This window comes from Polypterus senegalus, chromosome 14 (genome assembly GCF_016835505.1).
Source record: "Polypterus senegalus isolate Bchr_013 chromosome 14, ASM1683550v1, whole genome shotgun sequence".
In the NCBI taxonomy this organism is placed as follows: domain Eukaryota; kingdom Metazoa; phylum Chordata; class Cladistia; order Polypteriformes; family Polypteridae; genus Polypterus; species Polypterus senegalus.
The window spans coordinates 85656995-85670203 of record NC_053167.1 but is presented as its reverse complement, the minus strand read 5'-3'; the positions used below and the strand labels follow the sequence as shown (position 1 = coordinate 85670203).

The window sequence follows — 13209 nt, the reverse complement described above, 5'->3', positions numbered from 1 at the left end:
TGGTACAGACCTACTGTAACTGGGATCTTGTCTGTTACCACAACACCGATTTTAACCCAAGTCCTATCTCCTTCATACATGTTTGGGAAAATCCTCACATACGTGTCTGGTACTCCTTTCTCCTTCATGTACTATAACTCCAGACCTCATGACTTGATACTCTATCATAAACCTTCTCTAAATCAATAAACATCATATGCAAATCTTTCTTAGTTTCTCTGTGTTTCTCCATGAGCTCAATGGAAAGACTGCATCAGTTGTTCACATTACTAATGGTAATGTTTTGATCTCATAAAATAACTTTGCTTCTTAAGGGGCCTCAATGTAGTATTTTTTGTTAAGTCAGGGTGGCAATCAAGTCCTCATTGATGAGTAGCCTTACTATTAACATTACCATTTGACATTTAAATGGTTTGCTACATTTAAAATGTGAAGCTGTTAACTTTAAAATTTGCCCAGAGTCTGATTACACCCCTGCATACAATATATGCATACATCATATTGTCTTTTGTTTATTACCTCTCAATTAAATTACTTCCTCTTACGTCCCAGTGGTACTCCTGCAGAAAATATCAACCAACCCCTGTTGGAATCTTGACCTAAAGCCAGGATTATGAAACCTTTGGCCTAGCAGTATTAGTTTATGACCCACTTCAGAATCCCAGAATTTGAAGACCCCACTACTCATTTTATACATTGTAGAGTTTTTTTCTGTATTGCTGAGACACAAGATGCTCTAGGTCCTGCAGTCTTCAACTCTCTGCTTGATTATAATCAAAAAATCTTTTTTACTTTGCCTCACACAATGTACAAGGTGGGTGCAAGCTGATACCCCTCATACTCACAGTTACAAACTGTGGATGATCCAGTTTCTCTAGTGCTGTCTAAACTAACATTTCACTCTTCTACTTCATCTGTACTTCTTTGAAAGTCTGTTGTGCTCTCTTTTCTTTCCACATAGTACACTAGTTCAACCAGTTTAAATTATAATCCTAATGTCTTTTTTATCCATTTATGTATATGTATTATTTCTTTTTACTTTATCATATACGAAATATAGGGAAAGTATTGTAATCGTCCAAAGATTTGATGTTGAGATTTTGATGAATCTCAACGTTTTACACATCCCTGAGTCAGAAAATACTCAAAAGTATGGAAGTATGTCTGTGTGTGTGTATGTAAACATGATAACATGAGTATTATATCACTTAGGTCAACCACATTTTGTATACAAATATTAAGAACAAGACATAGATTTCTAACAATTTTTCTGCTATTTCTGCTAACCGGAAGTGGTGCTTTACCTTTTATTCATGTAGCTGCAGAGTCAGATTTATTCAACTTTATTTTTACAATAATTGTTCAATATATTATTCATTTGATTTGATTTGTTGTTGATGGTTCTTTACTGTACATAATGTAAAAATATAATGATTGTCTTGTGGTTGACTTCTCAGATATCCATCCCCACATCTGAGTATACGAGAAAGTCTAGGGGAGACCACTGACACTTTTTTTTAATGATGAGTAGTAACCATTGTCTCCACAATGTCTTTGTTTTAATGTCTCACGCCTTTTGAATGCTTTATGTATAGGTTCACAATGGCCATTTTGTTGGCCATTTTCTTCCAGTGTAGAAAACACAACCTAAAAGCAGCTTTGAAAAGAAATGAATGGCTTTATGTAACCTTATAGGATGCAAGTAATTGTTTATCTTTAAACGCAGCATATTTTGTGCCAAGGTAAAAATCCAATAGTAATGTTGACATCGTTTTACAGATGATGACTGCACTAACAGCTTTACTCCCAACCAAGTGGCCCGAATGCATTGTTATGTGGACCTGGTATATCAGATGTGGGTCCACAATAAAAAACCTACTCCAGTTCCCATTGCTCCCCTGGTGATTGGACAGACTGAAGAATCTGTGTCTATTTACTGGCTTCCATCTGTGAGTGGAACATCATATGAAAGGTATGAGACATTCCTACAGATAAGTAAAATTCTAGCCATGAGAAATTACTGAGAGTTTTCTTCTCTTTGTAGCCAAGTCAAATCCTGACAACACTTTGATATTACATGTCTTCCGCATGGATATCTGAGAATTGGTTTATTGCTGTCCAAGTTCCCTGGAGAATTGCCTCAAGTTGTTATTTTGACATCAGCAAGTGTATCCTGCTGCAGAATTAATCTGTTTCTTGTTTCGTGACTATTATCAGGTGCAGAAAATGAAATAGCCAGCAAAATTAAGTCATAGAAAGTTTTTTTTTTGCAAATTTGATTCAGTCTACAGACAGATAAACCTCTGAAACCTGGCCATTCCATCTCAGCAATTAACTCAAGGCATATGGAGCAGTCTTTCGCAACTTACGAAGGACTTGAATTATATCCCCTTCTGTCGGCTTGCATCTAAGTGAAGCTTCTACCTTTTAACTCAAATTGGCAAAGCGCACTAAAGAAGAGTCTAATTTCAAAAACATGGAAAATGAGCTGCCATGTTACTCCCGTTGAAAACATGGGAGACAAAACAAAGGTATCCTTTTAACTGAACCATTCAAAGGAGTGTTTAATTCTGTGATTAGGGATTGTTGAAAGCTGAAGGGGAATTGGTGAGTAGCATTAAAGGAACTTTTAAAGCTAATTCAAGAGGTAAATACCTATTATGCTTCAAACCAGAAAAGAAGAACAACAACAATAAAGACGATTTTATATTTTATGTCCCATTTAACATTTTAACAGGTGCTGTCTGGTGCCGGCTGACATGCTGTAGGTTCATTTTTTAAATCTAAACACAGATTTTTTTAGAAACCTATTTATTGTGCAAAAAGTATAGTATGCTTTTCTGTGTTTACTATCTCTTTGGTAATTATTGTGTAAATAGGTGGAAGTAAAGTGTGGTTAAGCTCAATTTCTTTCTCTCCTAGAGAGGTGGGAAGTTTGTGCGAACAGTGCAATGAAAATGGAGCATTTCTTCAGTATGCATACTATGCTACTTCACCAAGGAAATGTGATTCCTCAGGTTACTGGACACCTGAAGAGGCAATAGGTGAGAGGATGTGGCATATTTGGTACAGTCTGGCTGGCTTAATGCTTTGGTTTTATTTACTGTTCTTTTCAGTATTTTATAGATCTATATAGTTATATAGTGACATCAAAAATGAATATCCAGACCTGGAAAATGTTGCTTTTTCAGTTATTACCCTGAAAATACATTTATTTTCACATTTAGGAAGAAAATCAGTAATAAAGGTCTTTATATTTTGGTGCAAACATTTTGAGTATTTACCGTATTTTTCGGACCATAAGACGCACTTTTTTTTCATCAAAAGTGGGGGGAAAATGAGGGTGCCTCTTATGGTCCAAATGCTGTCCAGCAAGGCTGTTTTAAAAGATTATTTGTTTGCCCGTGGTGTCCCATGCGCTGTCGCCCGCTGTTATGTTCGCTTACTGTCACTTATGGTACTTACAATTTACAGTTCAGGTGCTGGAGGTGATGACAGCCCTCCCCGCCCCTCATAGCCACAGCTGCTCAATCAGCAACGCCATACGGATAGGCACCGAGGGAATGCTCACTCACTACTCTTGGACATAACAAACCAATCAGGTGCTGGAGGTGATGTCAGCCCTCCCAGCCCCTCATAGCCACAGCCGCTCAATCAGCAACGCTGTACGGGCAATGCCCGCCCACCACTCTCAGACATGCCATACACCTTGCGTCAAATGATGTGAAAGGAGGCGGGATAGCATCCACCAACAGTAGGAGTCAGATGACCTCGATGGCAATGACGGCGCGAAGGAGGGAGTTGGAAGGACTTAACTGGTACCTGGGAAAATAAAAGATTATTAAAACCATGACAGCCTGTGACAGTCTTCTCCCTTTCTCCCTTCGCCTGCTTCTTACTGTGCTGGTACTAATGTGCTGCTCCATGTCCAGCTTGTTGTTGTTCTTTTCACATAAGAAATACTGGTAATGGAAACTCAGACGGTTCGTTCCACAACCCAAAATTATTCATATAAAAATGGTTAATGCAAAATATAAAGTAAAAATACATAAAACAAATTAACCTGCACTTTACCTTTGAAAAGAATCATGGCTGGTGTGAGTGAGTTTCTGAACTCTTCTGGGATTCTACCCAGCGTGACGACACGTGGAAGAGCGTCCCAAAGCAATCGCAGTCTCCAAATGCTGTAGCAGTTTGCTGTAAACGCGAATCCGAAAAGATCGCAGACATGGTATAAGTGCCTGCCGTCGATGGGTGATACAAGGAACAAGGAACATTATAAATGCGCAGAGCACAGTACTACTTGGCCACGACCCTGCCTGACTGTTGTGTATGTGTATAGGAGAGTGGCAGATCCCATAAATAACCGTGCTGTTGCTGTTTCAAGCTGAATAAAGCTGGTGCTGCTAAAGTACTGAGACTCAGCTTCGTGTTTTGGGGTGCAAGACGGGGACTCGCACATCACAGCACACGCTCGCGCGCACACACAGACACACAATGCTGTAGTAAACAGTATACGTTCGTACAGATGTTGACTATATGAGTAAGGCACTCCAACTCAGACAGAGAATAGGAGATGATTGCCCACAATCCTGCAGCGAGAGAGAGAGAGAGAGAGTGAAGAACCATCAGCTCAGTTGTGCACTGCATAGATACTGATCACGCTACTCACCCATCCGTGGAGCCGTTGTCTGCCCTGTCACCTGCTCTATTCGGCGGAGCACGGGTTTGTCCAGTCGGCCTCTTGATTGGCCGGCCGGGACTATGAGATGCCGCACAGTGCCCAGACAGGCAGAAGAGACACACATAGTCTCTTGTGCCATGCAAAGCCCTGCCTGTCAGGCTGGTTGGTGCCCTTTAATTTTAATACCGCTTGGCGATGCATGGATTAAGGCTTACGGTAACCCATGTGCATCGCGGTATGAGTCAAATTACTGATATGTACGGTAATATGTCTCTCATAACAACTGACAGTTCTTTCATGACTGCATTTTCTTTAGAAAAACACCAATTCTCTAACAGTACAAAATGTCAAAGAGGAAAAGATTAGCATATAAAATTCCGTTTAAACTGGAGGTAGTAAAATATGCAAAAGAACATGGAAATAGAGCAGCGGAGAGACATTTTCAGCCTCCTCCAACTGAAAAAATGATAAGAGAGTGGAGGAAACAGTAGGATCAGCTGCAAAAACCTGATAAAACTACCAGTAAGCATACTTTGCGTGAGCATGCTGCAAAATGGCCACAGTTAGAAATGGACATGAAAGAATGGATCACACGTCACCGGAATATGGGCTTCTCAGTTTCTACAAAAATGATCATCTATGAAGCCAAACACATTGCTGTAGAGAAAGGCATTAAGGATTTTACTGGCTCACCATCATGGTGCTACAGATTTATGAGGAGAAGCGGCTTTGCTATTTGCACCAACACTAGAACTGCACGAAAAATGCCACAAGAATATGAATTGAAGATTCTATCTTTTCATAAATTTGTAATTAATGCTAGGAAAAAAAATGATTTTCCAATGGACCAAATTGGGAATCTTAATGAAGTCCCGTTAACATTTGATGTGCCATCTAATAAGACGGTTGACCTCAAAGGTGCCAAAATAATAACTGTGAAAACTTCAGGACATTACACTGCTGTGTTGTCCTGCTGTGCTGACGGCACCAAATTGCCACAGATGCTAATATTCAAAAGGAAAACCTTTCCAAAAGATGTTATTCCACAAGGAGTTGTTGTACATATTCATGTAAAAGGATGGATGGATGAAAATGGAAAGAAAGTATGGATTGAAAAAGTGTGGTCCAAACATTCTGCAGGGCTTCTGAAAACATCTGCTTTATTAGTGCTTGACCAGTTCAGAGCACATATTAGCGAAACAACAAAAAACAGATTTAAAGAGGTGAAGACTCATCTAGCTGTAATACTTGGGGGTCTTACAAGCCAGTTGCAACCTCTCGATGTTTCAATCAACAAACCATTTAAAGTCCTTATGAGAGAAGAGTGGAACAAATGGATGGCTGCTGGGAATCATGATCTGACTCCTACTGGACGAATGAAGAGGCCCACTATCACTCAAGTTTGTGAATGGGTTAAAACATCATGGCAGTCAGTGAAGGAGGAAATCGTTGCACGATCATTCAAAAAATGTGGCATTAGCAATGTCTTAGATGGAACTGAAGATAATATCATATATGAAGATAGCGAAGAAAGTGATATAAATGATTGTGAGCAGCTGAGCTTCATAAATTCTGACCCTAGCGATGATGAGTTTTTGGGGTTTCCAGAAAACTAGAAAAGTGCTTGATCCTCTAAGTCTTTTCTCATTTGTTAATGGAAGTGATGATGGTTCTTAACACCACTGTTGAGTTTACGCTGTTAAATATTACCGTATTTTGCTATATTTTAATAAATATTTTAGTATACCAGTACTATTTGGCTCAGAATATTTTTTTTTTGTTTTCCTGCTCTAAAGACTGGGTGCGTCTTATGATCAGGTGCGTCTTATGGTCCGAAAAATACGGTAAAATTCTTACACTGTAGTGGATATAGAGCAAAACCTGGTTTCATTAAGATTGGGCACTTTTAATTTTAATATATTTAACAGCCTTGTTATTAAAGATTAGATTGTAATGTTACCTGTACATCTGCCTTCTACAGCCACCTATTCCTTTGCAAGGTTCTGGGGTGCCATAATATGTTAAGGCAGAAACCAGCCCTGGAAGAGACACACCATGTCTTTGCAGGGCACACATATCCACATTCACTCTGAGACCATATTTCTTTTCTATACAGTATAACTGATAAATGAACTTGAAATCAAAAGATCAGTTATTTTTGAACCAGTGGGGGCTCCCACCTCAACATATTTACTTCTCCTACTTATATTCAGAATGTATGCAGTTTATGAAAGCAGGATACTAAAATAGGCATTGTTTCATGATACTAAAACAGGAGTCAAAAGTTTAACTACTATACTGTAGAAATTTTTCAAAAAGTCATAGGTCACAGGCAGTCAGGGTTGTTGCTCCTTAATTTAAAGTCATCATATTTTCTTTTCAAGGTTTTAAAGGTTCACACATGTACTGCAACATCTAATTTGATCGGTGGTATTCTGTCAGCTTAGGCATGAAATGGTCAATCCCCTTGAAGTAATACAAAAATATCAATGAGTTTACTGCTTTAAGAAGAATAATTACTGATCATGCTACAGTCACTGATGATTCAGTCCTAACTAGAGTATTATTAAATAGTATTAATTTTGGTTTCAATATATTTTTGTGCAAAATGTATTTTTGTATTGTAGTGTTTAGTAGTTAGAGCTAGCAGTAGAGGCAGCAATAGAAATTTGTCAAGGTTGTGTAAAAAAGTCAGATGACTTTCTCTTTGAACATTTAAATATGTATGTTCCTCTTGGATATCTTCGAGACAAAGTAAACCTGTAACTGGCTAAAACACTCAAACCATTTGGATTGCTCACAAAAATGATTTATTTTATTTTTACCTTATTACTAAAATTGCTAAATATGAACTCAGGTATAGGTGAAAATAACAGGAAAGCGTACCGTATATCCTGCATTACTTCTGCATCAATGCTATCTATAGACACTGTAGAAGTAATGATATATTACTATAAAGACTATCATTATAATTTGTCTCATGTAGATGAATGTATATCAGACACATCATCTGCAAGTGCTTTCAATAATAAACACATTTCGCAAACAGAATTTCAAAAGATCTTTATCACTTTTCAAATTTAGACTGTCCTGACGAAATATATTTTTTCAAATTAAAAAAACAAAAACTGCTTTACGTTCCTTAGAGATTATGAGATTAATAAAAAAACTGAATAATCTCATTTTGCTATGCATTAAGTCTAATATAAAAAAAAAATCATTTGACTTATGTACTTTAATTAAATCATGTACAGCATGTAAGGCACAATGGAATTCTATGAACTACACATATATTCATGGTGTCAGCGTTTATACATTCATTTAAATTTATGACAACAACAGTAGGCGCTTTATGCAGTTTATGAAAACACAACTAAAACTGAAGGGAAATAAAATGTCCATAGCTGTCACATTATGTCATTTTCTCACCCACTAAAGCCATTTAAGGGTTGCAGGGAGTGCTGGAGCCTATCTAGCTAGCATAGGGTTGTAACAAACCCTGAAAAGGGCGCCAGTCCATTGCAGGGCAAACACACGCACACCAAACACACACAAGGGCTAATTTAGCATCACCAATTCAACTAACCTGCATGTCTGTGGACAGTGGGATGAAACTGGACCATCTAAAAGTAACCCACACAGACTCCATGTAGACCTCATGCAGGACTTGAGACCCTGCTACCACTGCACCACCTGTCACCCCTATCCATGGCTGTATGACACTGAAATTAAATAAAATTTTTATAATGTATATCTTAATAAGTTGTGTATTGTCTTGTTATTTTGAAAGTTAAAAGATGATAATTTAATTATGACCTACATGACTTTTTGTCAAAGCAAATTGAAATCTCCAAGTTCATTTTCTTTTTCTTATTGATAGGGTACCTACCTATTGAAAGAACACCATTGAATGAATTTGTTTAAGACTAAATTAATCATGCAATTTAGTAAAATATACAAATGCACATATACTCTCACATAATGCACATATATCTAGGCTCTTTAATTTACTGCATCATTTATAACAATAACTATGCTTTGGTGCTGTATGTTGGTTACCTGTTATTATTTAATAACTGACTTGTTGTGGAAAATCACTTTTAGAATATTTTTGCAGAGGCTTTTAAAACAGAAAAATACTATATCTTTCTCTATAATTTTTGTAGATTTTTTGTAGTAACAAAGCGGTCTTTAAAATCTTAATATAATATATGTAATATAATAATTTTGTACACTGCAGTACTATAAAACCAAAAATCTTAGTACCTTCAAAAAGAATGAAAAGATATTGTACAGAACTGTAACATACAGAATACACATAAAGTATAACTTCTCAGTACACATTATAAACGAAGTAGCATACAAAACATAATCTATAATATTCTTAACCTTACATAATTCACTTCAGGGTTAGGTGGTGATGCAGCCTATCTCAGCTGCATTGAGTCCATGAGATCCAGAGATCCAGTTTTGAATTGTAGATATATTTAATTAGTGTATGTTTAGGATGTAAGAGGAAAAACAGAGGGCCTAAAGAAAACACTCAGGAAGACGTGCAGATGTTCAGGAAACAAACAAGTGAGGGGTTTTAACAAAGGATGCTGGATTCATGAGGAAGCATCACTAGCAACAGCAATACAGTGACAACCCTCCTGCCATCTAAATACTGTATCATACTCTAGTGATGAATTTAAGCCTAATTTATGTGAAACACTGCACTGTGGTATTGTGGAGGGGGCGTGGTGATGTGTGGCTGAAGTGGTTCCTGGGGTGATTTGTGGTGCGGGCGAATCAAACTTAAGTGCACTGGTGCGGAGTTGTCTGCATCCGTAATTGTTCCCGGGAGCAACTGATTGCCACAGGTGAATCACGTCCTCGTGATAAACAGAAGCGAGAGGCGGCTAGGGGGGAGGAAAAAGGAAAGAACGAAAAGAGCCGGAGGTTGCAGGATTGCGGGAAGCAGCGAGGAGGAGATAGAGAACCAGTACAAGCGAGTGAGGGAGGGAGCGAAGGCTCGCAGGCTGGCAGCTGGACATTGAGTCCTAGAAGGGGTGTTTGGCCAACACCTAGGGCAGTTGGTAGTGGTCGCTCCCGCTGAGCATTTTATGAAGGAACGGGAGTGACCGGCAGAAGGTCGTAAGGCCGAAAAGGCAACGGGAGTCGGGAGGCTTGGAAGTGGAAGCTGCAACGTGAGCGTCCTGGCCATTGGGTAAAAAGCCAAGACTCGGTCTGGGGGAGCACAACCGAAGCCAGGGATCGGGAAGCCTCCAGACCAATAGAGTGGAGAGAAGGCCAGCTGCTGGTAAGGCGACTCTCCTGTTGAGAAGCCTAATGGGAGAAGCAGGGGAGCCGCCAGGTAAATTTTTTTTTTTTGAAGGACTGCTTCCAGCATTGTTTTAACGTCATCGTCGTTTTAAAGAATTGTTTTTTCTTCTGTGTTTTTTTTAACCTCCACTTCACAACTGTTTTTATGGTTTATTTATTTGGACATTGTTTCTTTTTGTTTTTGGTTTTTAATAAAAGCACTTTTGTACATTTTGCACCATCCCCTTGCTCCATTGTTTTTGCCTCACTGCCGAGCTCATTGATAACATTACAGACAGTGATGGGTTCAGGGCTCCCCAAACGCAAGATGGGAGCATGGAGCAAACCCGCATCATCACATGCATCAATAAGCCAAAATCATGAATGGCTGCCCAAACAAAATTAAAATAGGGATTACCTAAAAAGCTACATATTTTATATAGTTGAGTTATTAAATTATTGTTGTAAAATGTCTGAATGTTCAGATATAATGGCATACTATGGTCCCAGTGTCTGAACTTGGTCTAAGATAAAGGGAGGTCCTGCTTTTCTTTGCCTGTTGGGGTGTGTATGGGTGGGAGAAACTGGAAAAGATGAACAAAGAAATGAATCATAAAGGACTAATTGCCTTCATATCTTAAGGGAAAAAAAGTGTCTTGTTATGAACAACTTAAAACCAAAGGATCTTGACATATTTCTGCAGTTGGGTAATGCTGGTTCATTTCCAAAAATTAGTTACACACACATAAATGTGTACCAAGTTTGTTTCTGAAAATGAACAGGTTTCTAACAGATGCAAATGATTATTTTAATCAGGATACTTTTAGGATGTAGAGGCGTACACCTGTAATAATGCATAGCTTATATTATTTCAGATAGCAAAAAATTAATATGATGAATGGAAAGTTTAGTAATTCATCAGTCAACAAAACAGATGCTGAATGGAAAACTGTTACAGGATGCACTGAGCTCATTTACGTGTAATATTGTGTGTATGTCAGAAAATTGTGTGATGCTCACAGAAGAAAGAGCAACAGTAATTTAATAAAATGAGTATTTGCCTGGAAAACAGCTAATATATCCTATAATCAGAGTGGACGCATTTTCACATTTTCCACCTACTCTTGACATGAGGCATTTTAAGTTAACACAATTTAACACATGCAATAAAGGATGAAAAAGGAGTCAAGATAAAATCACATATCAGTAAGGAAGGGAACTAAATTCTAGAATCTAATAAAATCAAATATTCATCTTCGGAAGTTAATTTTATTCAAGCTCTGGGAGCATTGCTTTATTTCTATTAATAAGAATGAGCAGAAAACTGTAATTCACATTTAATTTACTTTTTTCAAATGTAAATTGAAATCATTCTGTGACCATTTCTCAGTTTTAACACCCATTGTAGAATTAGTAGCCTGTATTTGTTATGTCATCTAATCCCCACTTATTAAATTAAGAAATATGACTTAGATGGCTTTAGGCACAGCCAACTGCACATTTTCTTGAATAAAAAATGTTTTTTGGGCTTGTGCCATAAATAGAAATATGAAAATATAATAATAATCATAGACATTTTTAGTCATTGTAATAGAAGAGCAGTACATGTCATATTGATACTTTGTACAAAATTACATGTTGTTTATCTATTATTTTTACAAGTCATTAAAACGTAGGAATGTGTTATTCATTTACTTTAAATTTTGACTATTTTTTATTTAATTTTATCATTGTCTTTCTCTGTAACATCATCACATGCCTCCACTTTGAAATAAGCTACTATGTCATTGCACATTGCTAGGGTGGATTTTCTATGTGCATGACATCTTGCTTTAAAAAAGCAAATTGCACGCTTCGAAAATTCTGTACATTGTTTTTGAATAAAGGAAAAACAGTAGTAAAAGCTTTGTAAGCATTAGCTTTTTAGTGAATATGTTTTACATAGAAATTTATATTAAAAGCTAAATGAATAGTAATTACTGTTTGGCAAACAAATTAAAATTTATTGAACAGCATTAAAGCATCAAAAACATACCATTCTGCAAAAAAAGCTTGCTAGTCCTATACACCTAATTCTTTCAAAACAAAACCATGTCAAATGTTGGATGTCCCTAGAGTTCCACCATCCACTGCACTACTTAGTTCTCTATTTGAAAAAAAAAAACTACTAACGTTTCTGCCAAATTTACCCTTAACAAGTTTTCAACTGTATCCCTGTGTTCTTGTTGAACTGATTTTAAAGAAAGAGTCTCAATCTACTGTACTAATTCCTTTCATAATTTTAAACACTTAAACATGTCACCTATTAATCTCAGTTGGCTTAAACTGAAAATGTTCAACTCCCTTAGTCTTTCTTTATAACTCATACCTTGCAGTCCTGGAATTAGCGTAGTCACTCTTCTGTGGACTTTCTGTAATGCTGCTAAGTCTTTTGTATAGCCCAGAGACCAAAACTGTACACGGTACTTCAGGTGAGGTCTCACCAATGTGTTACAAAGCCTAAGCATAACCTCTTTTGAATTGTACTCTACACAGCTTGTACTCTGCACATCATACTATACTGTGTAACATTGTATAACCAAACATTCTGTTAAAGACTATTTAATGGCTTCTGAACACTATCTGGAGGCTGATAGATACATACAGCAATGCACTATGATTTTCTTTACATGACTGCTGCAGAGGTTCAATTTCCACACATATTGAGTTCAACTCTTCGAAGGGTGAGTTCAGTAGTTTAACATCTGCCTTTGTATATGTGTGTTTAACCTAGCTGTATCACACATTAGCCTTGTGTTAGTTTTTCTTTGTCTACAGCATATAATTGCTTTAATAACTAAATATTAAGGCAACATTTCATCAATGGTGTTATTTTAGCAGTCATAGACTAAGCTATTGAAGAGTCATTCTTGAATTTGGTGCCTATGTATACTGTATATTTGATATTTTTTATTTATTTTTTATTTTTTTGTTTCACTTAAAGGTATATATCTAATGTTATGTGTGTTGGGTTTATCAGTTCATCTAACTTAAATGCCTTTGGGCATGTCGGAGGAATCTCCACACTTCACATAATATATGAATGTGCATAAGATTCAAACCTAGTGTGTTAGGCACATGAAGCAGCAGCGCTAATGACTGTGCTGCCATGCCATCTTTCATAAGAGCAAGTCACCGAATTATATAATTATCAGTATTCATCTTGCTGGTGAATAACATTT

General features: G+C 37.2%; 1 protein-coding gene across 2 annotated transcripts in view; it reads left to right on the top strand.

Moving 5' to 3' along the window:
* Positions 1-13209, top strand: part of pappa2 (pappalysin 2) — a 240372-nt gene that overhangs the window by 89960 nt on the left and 137203 nt on the right. For both annotated transcript variants that reach the window (XM_039735653.1, XM_039735652.1), the window contains exons 5-6: positions 1780-1972; positions 2923-3044. In XM_039735653.1, the coding sequence (XP_039591587.1) occupies positions 1780-1972; positions 2923-3044 (315 nt within the window). The remainder of the gene's footprint in view (positions 1-1779; positions 1973-2922; positions 3045-13209) is intronic.